The sequence below is a fragment of the Rhinichthys klamathensis genome, unplaced genomic scaffold, assembly GCF_029890125.1.
Source record: "Rhinichthys klamathensis goyatoka isolate OS25496 unplaced genomic scaffold, OSU_Roscu_1.1 h1tg000008l_1, whole genome shotgun sequence".
Classification (NCBI taxonomy): domain Eukaryota; kingdom Metazoa; phylum Chordata; class Actinopteri; order Cypriniformes; family Leuciscidae; genus Rhinichthys; species Rhinichthys klamathensis.
In genome coordinates, this window is record NW_026606561.1 from 283,718 (window position 1) to 291,411 (window position 7,694).

General features: G+C 38.2%; 2 protein-coding genes across 2 annotated transcripts; both read left to right on the top strand.

The window, feature by feature from the left end:
* The first annotated feature begins 24 nt into the window (after window positions 1-24).
* Window positions 25-4,156, top strand: mterf4 (mitochondrial transcription termination factor 4). Its single transcript, XM_056260125.1, has 4 exons — window positions 25-108; window positions 795-1,173; window positions 1,960-2,144; window positions 3,695-4,156. Exons 1-4 carry the CDS (start codon window positions 82-84, stop codon window positions 4,097-4,099), a joined length of 996 nt encoding a protein of 331 aa, XP_056116100.1. The 5' UTR covers window positions 25-81; the 3' UTR covers window positions 4,100-4,156.
* Window positions 4,157-4,215: 59 nt separating this feature from the next.
* LOC130092129 (probable G-protein coupled receptor 148) lies at window positions 4,216-7,340 on the top strand. Its single transcript, XM_056260126.1, has 2 exons — window positions 4,216-4,628; window positions 5,955-7,340. Exon 2 carries the CDS (start codon window positions 6,056-6,058, stop codon window positions 7,004-7,006), a length of 951 nt encoding a protein of 316 aa, XP_056116101.1. The 5' UTR covers window positions 4,216-4,628; window positions 5,955-6,055; the 3' UTR covers window positions 7,007-7,340.
* The last annotated feature ends 354 nt before the right edge of the window (window positions 7,341-7,694 follow it).

A 7,694-nucleotide genomic window follows, 5' to 3' on the forward strand; every position in this document is an offset into this window, starting at 1 on the left:
TAACGTCTTTTGTTGAAATATCCGGAACTTTTGAGCTCTGGCTGTTGTTGCAGCGCGGGTGTATTTTGACGCGGCACAGATATGGGAACGCATGTTTGCAGAAAACAGGTGAGGACGAAATGTTTAAAGAAATTTCATACATTATTATGGAATTATACACTCGATTGAATGTTCAACAGCTGCTAAGAAACTGTCGCGATGTAGCCAACTTTATTTTTGTATCAAGCAGATTCCGGGAACCAGAGTAACAATTGTGATGAATCTGATTATAAAAATGGTTTAATAGCGTATTTAATATTATAACCGTTTATGTGATTTCTAGAAAATCTGGATATCCTAACACAACGTTAAAACTGAAAATAGTTTAGCAAGAAACGTCTGCCTCAATGATTAGAACTGCAAGGTCACAATCATTCATTCGTACATCTAGAACTCTCATTCTTTTAGCTAAATTTGGTTAAAAATAATGTATAGCCCCTCAACAGTTACAGCATCTCAACATACACACATAAGGGTGACTGGGGCTAAAAGTAAAGTTAATTGCATGTTTGAGCTGTTTTACCTGAAAGCAATTTCTGTTTGGTCTCAAGATGCACACCAGTAATGTTTTTTCTAAGGCATGTTTATAAAAGCTACTTAAATGTCCTAATTTTTAAAAAATCCTGGCTTAATCTGTGAAACCAGGCTGTCTCTGTGAAACCTTAATCCCTGTCTGTGAAACCAGGCCTCAGATTTATTGTCCAAACACTATTTACTGAATTGAACAGCATTTGCTTCCTCTCTCTGTGTCCTAGATGGTGCAATGGATGTGGAGATGGCGTGTTTGTCCTGTGGCTACGAGCAGAGGTCATATGCCGTTCTGCACCACACAAGAGCCCCTTCACTTGAATCCATCTCGCACCGGTCAGGTCACCCACAGTCCTGTGACCCAGCTCACTCTGTCCTCTTTGCTTGAAATGGGCTTCTCAGAAACTCAAGCCGAGGAGATGCATGAAGGTGCAACGAAGAGCCGTGGGAAACATGTTCCGTCTGTTCTGACAGCACTGTTGCTCCTGGGATTAAATCCCTCCAGTATCCTGAAAATAATGCAAAAGTGTCCAGAGGTATATTCACTTAAAGGTGCGGAATTACAGCAGCGCATCAATCATCTGAGGAAGATGGGATTGTTAGAAGGTGATGCATCTTTTCTGGTAGGAAATTACACTTCCGTTCAAAAGTTTGGGGTCTGTAAGATATTTTATTTTTTCAGATTAATACTTTTGTTCAGCATGCATGCATATTGATAAATACTGACAGTAAATACATTTATAAAGTAACTTTTTATTTTATTTAAAATAAATGCTTATTAAAACATTTTATCAAAATTCTACTGACCCCAAACTTTAGAACGGGGGTGTAAACGTTTGAAATGTGAAACATTATTTGGAAAATGTTTACTTTGTATAAAGTAATATTTAACCTTTATTAAAATAAAAGATAAACTTTTTTTAAAATTAATTCAACTATGATTTATTTGTGTTGAACAGTTTTTGATACATATTGTTCCAAAGCATTTTAAACCTTAAACCTATGTACATTGCAAGTAAGGAGAGAAAGTAAATAGTTTGTTTTCTCAAAATTAAACGCTAATTTCTAATTCTAATAACGCTAATTCTTTCTTTTTTGTGTGAGATTTATTTTAGCCATTTTTTGCCTTTATCGAGATAGGACAGTATAGACAATACACAGTAAGCGAGGGGTAGCGGGATAGGGAAAGGTCCACGAGCCAGGACTCAAACTGGAGTCGCCCGCATGTCAGAGCGCTGCCCACAAGGCTATTATCTCTGACTGTTCGTTTTTTGTTTTGTTTTTTTCTCATTGTTAAAATACATTTAGTAAAAAATACAAATAAATGGACTACTCCATAGACCCCAGTTTGAAAGCCAGTCAAGTTGAAATCTCTCTGAAATCTATCCACAGGCAGTCTGCAGAGGATGATCAGTCACTACCCCAAGATCATGGTCCTGCCTATCAAGAGGGTAAACATGGTGTCCCGATTGCTTAAAGAAAAATGCCTCTTCACCGTCCAACAGGTGACAGACATCCTCAGAGACTCACCTGAGGTTTTAGAGGAGGATTTGGTCCAGCTGGAGTACAAATTTCAGGTACGACAGGTATCTGTAAGTTTAAACCATTCTTCACTAAAAGTTTCCCTTGCTCTGATGACAGTACATACTAGCAGAACTATGATTTTAGAGTAAACTATCCTTGTAAATGGTTTTCTCATGACTGTTTTGTGAGCCATTGCGGCTCATTGAACAGGGTTTTTCCTGCATAGACAATTATGAGGCGGCCGCCTCCGTCAAATTTCGTGCCGCCTCCGCCTCTCGACAAAACTCGGACATTCAACTGTCGCGATTCCCGCTTGTGTCCATTCTCTAACCGTGTAGTTTGCCGATAGTGCTGCACGGATCATAATCCGCGGGCCGAGTAATAAAAACATTCCATTCAATCGAGGGTGGATGACAGCTAAATGAGTGTAATAAAGACACGGAACTCCCATCATGGTACCTAATGTACGGACGGTAACAAAGTTGCGATGTTGAGTCTCGCGCAGTTATTTATAACATTAATTATAGTTAAGAAACAATATATAGGCTACACACGACCAGAGTGCTGTTTTCCTGAATGCCATCACGATTGAAACCGAGATATTAATTTCATAACAGTTCAATAAACAAATAGTTAAAATTAAGTTACTTACATTTTTAGACTGTTTTAGCAGCGAAAATAGTTCCAAACAACAGAACCATATCGCGTCTCACAGCAACACTCATCCATGATTCATTACTGAATCATTCAGCGTTTTGAACTAATCGCTTGAGTCAAAGATTCAATTGCCCATTATTAAACCGCCTCATTCTGAATCAATCAGCCGTTTGAACGAATCGTTTACATTAATGACTCAATGACTCGCTCATTAAGACGGCCGCCTGCCTCCTCCTACTGGCGGTTTAGTTTCAAAGTATCATTCTTTTCAACATTCCTTGTATATTCAAAAAATATCCAAAATAATCTCATTTAATACAGTTATAATTTTTCAATGTAAATTATTTAATTTGATTGGTAACAGCCTAGTGTCTTATTATTTTAATTGAATGTATTGATAAAATGTAAGAATTTTAAATGAAATTTAGAGCATACATTAAATAAAATTAGGGGGAAAATGCCCTTTATAAAGGTACAAAAAATTATTCCGATAAGAGTGTTTTCAAAAATGAAACATTGACAATAAGTTTAAAGGGAGTAAAGCCTCTGTTTAGGCTATAAAGAAAATGTAATTTTGCCAAAAGAAGAACTTTTAATTTAAATAAATGTTAATTGTGTGATATGTTACCATATCATCATGCTTAATTGAATAATTGTAATGTGATGATTAGATGCAGATATCTAAATCAAAGAATATGGGTGGTTGGCGGGTGGATTATTATTTATTTTTAACAACAGATTCGAGTGACTCAAAGCGCACCAGATTAATGAATTTATCTTTAAAATGTACAAAATTTTCTCCCGGGGGGGCATGCCCCTGGACCCCCCTAGTGTTACAATTTTACCACCTCCGCCTCATTTTGAGCCAGGAAAAACCCTGTTGAAGTTTGCATTCACAGGGCAGTGTTTGTAGTTGCAAACTGACTCACAGCTTGTCCCCCCCCAGTATGCATATTTCCGTATGGGTGTGCGGCAGGCAGAGATGTTGAAGGCGAAGGTGTTCCGGATGTCTCTGTCTGAGCTGCGGTGTCGTCACTGTTTTCTGGAGCGGAGGGGACTGTACCAGACGCCAGACAAGAAAGGCCAAACACTCATCGCCAACCCCCCGCTCAACGACGTCCTCTGCGTCTCAGAGGAAAAATACCTGACACAGGTCGCCATGGCAACTGTAGAGGAGTTCCATGTTTTTCGCAAACTGATGACGAGAGAGCAGGAGGAAGAAGGGAGGGAGGACGAGTACAGCAGTGATGAGGACGAGGAGTTAGGGGAGGATAAAGAAGATGATGATGATGACGGACAGCACGGGAGGAAGCATCACTGGAACACTGGTTACAAGAAGGACAGGAGATGAGGCATTTTGTATAAAAATGAATCAAAATTAATAAACTTTTTAATTCAGCAAAATTCACCAATGTTTTTTTCTTTATGAGTGATGCATGATGATGTCGGTTTTGCATAAAACCAACAATGCAAATACTAACCTCATTTGTTTACGGACTGGTGGTCATGCCAACATTTATGTCAATTATTTGTTTGTTTAACCCTCCATCTCATTTATTGCTTTATAAGCTTTTAGCTCCGGATATGAGGTGCATAGTAGTGTCGTGGGACATTGAGGTAATAACGGTGTTAGTGTTAGTTTATCTGAACGGCCTGTCATGGGGAGGGTCAGCACAATTTACACCAAATGCTGAGTAACCATAGAGAGCTTAAAGAGTGTTAGTGCCGTGCGATGGTTTACGGATCTGTGCGCATCAGTGGAACGCCTGCTCTCTGATAACAAGGACAGAGTCGGGAGGTATTGATCTGGGGCGACATTAGTCTAATGGAGGTCTGGATGGAAGCAGAGGTTACTGCACGTGGATGAGTGGAACAGGTACGTGAGTCATTTTAACAGTTAATCGATTGTTAGTCAATACAACCATATTTCATTCTTCCTCTGTGAACTGTTTGTCTGTGAAACGGGGCTGAAACTAACAGAAGTGTTTTTGTGGATCAGGAATAGTACAGGAACTCTGCCATGTCACAATGTTTGGTGTGTTGTTAGAGATAAGAGTTTCTAGCACAAAATAAACACATTATTATTTGTATAGATTTGGTTTGCTTTTCGTTTGAAAATTATGCCATTTGGCATTGTGACTGAGAATTTCAGATGAAACTGTAATGAGGTTTATAAGGCTCATTCAGTTTCACTCAAAAGTATATTTTTATATATTTCATATTGTTATCGATATTAACCCTTTCATTTGTGTCTTAATGTTTTCATGAAAATATGGACTCTCACCCATTTTCTGCATTTCTTTCTCTTTTAAAAAAAAAATTAAGTATTATCAGGAATCTGTAAGAAAATCTAAATTAACTTGTTCTAATTAGAGGTATATTGTTTGGACTATTTGTTTTTATTCTCTGTTCATCATTCAGGTCCATTTACCAGAGACTGGAATGAGATGCTTAGAAATTCATAGAAATTACAATAATTTACAAAAAAAAATTACTTTTATGTTTGTCTAATTGTGTATTGGGAGAATTTTTATTTTTTTATTTTTTATGATTAATGTAATATTTATCCATCATTATTTTTTGGCGAAACTACAAACTGGAAAGATTAATTCAGGCTATAATAACCATTTAAAGGCATAGTTCACTCAAACCTTAAAATTCAGTCATCATTTACTCCAAACCTTTAAGTATTTCTTTCTCCCATGGAACACAAGCGAAGATATTTTAAAGAATGTAGGTACCTACACCATTTGGGTGACCATTGACTTCCATTGTAATGTAAAAAAAACAACCATTTCTCAAATTAGCTTATTTTATGTTCCACAGAAGAAAGAAGTCATTCAGGTTTGGAACAACATGAGGAGTAAGAGAGTTTTCATTCTTGGGTGAACTATTCTTTTACAGTCCACCAGGAATTGGGACATACTGAAGATAGTTCCTATAAGAAAATTGCCTGTAATATTAGGATGGACATTCTTATTCTATAGAGCTTTTGATTGGACAGTGTATTTGCAGGATGCGTCTCGAATATTTCTTGTATTGTCTTTCCTTCTTCTGGTTTACAAAAAATGAAACTGAATTTGCATTTGATTGAAAAACGTTCAATATTTTTGAAGCCTTATCCTAAGTTTACAGGTCATACGGTGTGTATGGTGATGTACATATTTCTGTACTCATCATGTTTTTTCTGTTTTCTGTAGGTAGAGAAGCTATATATGTGCTCCACCGTTCCAGTCTCAGCATACCGAGGAGCAATTGTTCTTCACCCCAACGCTTTCTCTCAGTAGTGCGTCATTGGACTCTAAATATGACAGAAATCGGTAACATCTCTCTGGAGTGGTACAGAATAATGGACACCAGACATATGTATCTGTTCCTCATCCCCACGGTTCTGCTAACCTCTGTCACAATGCTGGTCAACCCCGTTCTGTCCATCTGTATACTGTGCTATCCTTCGCTACGCCAAGAGACCCGCTACCTGCTCCTTGCTAACACGCTCTTCGCCGACATGCTTTTCCTCACCATAAACCTTGCGATGGTCTCCTGCAACTCTGTAGGCCTGTACATGCCCTACTCGCTGTGTGAGTTTATGATGGTGAGCATGGTGATGACGTACAGCTGCTCTGTGATCACGGTCACACTGATGGTTGTCGACACATATGTGGCTGTACGTTGGCCATTACGTTACAAAGAGATTCTCCCGCCATCTCGGGCCAAGAAGATAATCATGAGCGTATGGGTGATGGCCGCAGTGTGTCCGGTCTCCTTGCTGGTGATGTTTGCGATGGTGATGGGTAGTGACCAACAGAGCCGTCCAGTGTGTTTGGTGCTGATTGCGTTGCACTCGTTGGAGCAGAAACTCAGTGATGGCGTTCATTTGTATTTCATCATAGCCATCAGCCTCTGCACTGCTCTCATTGTGTACTGTTACATACATCTCTACATCATCACCAAGACTTCTGGGATATGGCGTAGTCGCTATTCCCGGGCGCGTATGACGCTTTTGGCACACACTCTGTTGCTCATGATGTATTTTGTACCGGCGTTGGTTTTTGCAGTCGAGCTGGCTCTTTTAAATCGAGCAACCAAGGATGATGTGGTGGGAGTGTTGATTGACTTGGTGAATATGTGCATACTGATGTTGTTGCCACGCTGTTGCACTCCTTACCTGTACATATTGCGCTATCGCGAGATTTACGAGACTGTCCAGCAGGTGTTGTGGAAGAAGAGACGACAGAGTCAGAGAAGTGCGGCCTAGAAGAGTGGACTTGAAGCTAGAGCAGAGCCACCCTGCAAAATAACTGTATCTGGTTCCTCTGTTTTTGGAGGATTAATTTGCAGAAGAGTGAATTTAAATTACTCCTGAGCCAGAAAGACATCTCAAAAGAAACATTTAATATTTAGTATTAATATTATATTAAAGCATTTTAACCTTTAATATGAAATATCACATATATTTAAATCTTTTTATATTTTCATTTGTAAACTAAACATTTAATGCTATGTCCTGTTATTCATCATAACAAAACTATATCAAGTGCAACTGGGTGAATCTCAGAAAGAAATGTCCAGGTCAGATTTTACACCAAAGAAAAAGGTTTAAAAAAAAACACACACTAATATTTCTATATATAATTGTAATATACATACCGGTATTTTAATAAATTTAAGCACAATTTCTGCAAATTCTCATCGTCATCATGTGGAAACAAAACTCAGTATGTAAATATGTATGTGTGTGTGTGTGTACAGGATAATCTTCATAATGACAATAAGATTTTTTTTGCATGCCATTCTCATATGTAAACAAAAATATGTAAACTCATGCAAAATATCCTCCTTTTTTTAAGGACATCTCTTGACAATTTTTTGTGAGATTCTCCCAGCAATATACTGTATGTTGTTATTCATGACCACAATATTGATTCAAGCTCTTGTAAGTACTG

Coding starts and splice junctions, on each gene's coding strand:
- LOC130092129 (XM_056260126.1), top strand. CDS start 6,056: ATGACAGAAATCGGTAACATCTCTCTGGAGTGGTACAGAATAATGGAC.
- mterf4 (XM_056260125.1), top strand. CDS start 82: ATGGGAACGCATGTTTGCAGAAAACAG. Junction 109..794: donor CGCATGTTTGCAGAAAACAG/GTGAGGACGAAA, acceptor TCTGTGTCCTAG/ATGGTGCAATGGATGTGGAG. Junction 2,145..3,694: donor AGCTGGAGTACAAATTTCAG/GTACGACAGGTA, acceptor GTCCCCCCCCAG/TATGCATATTTCCGTATGGG.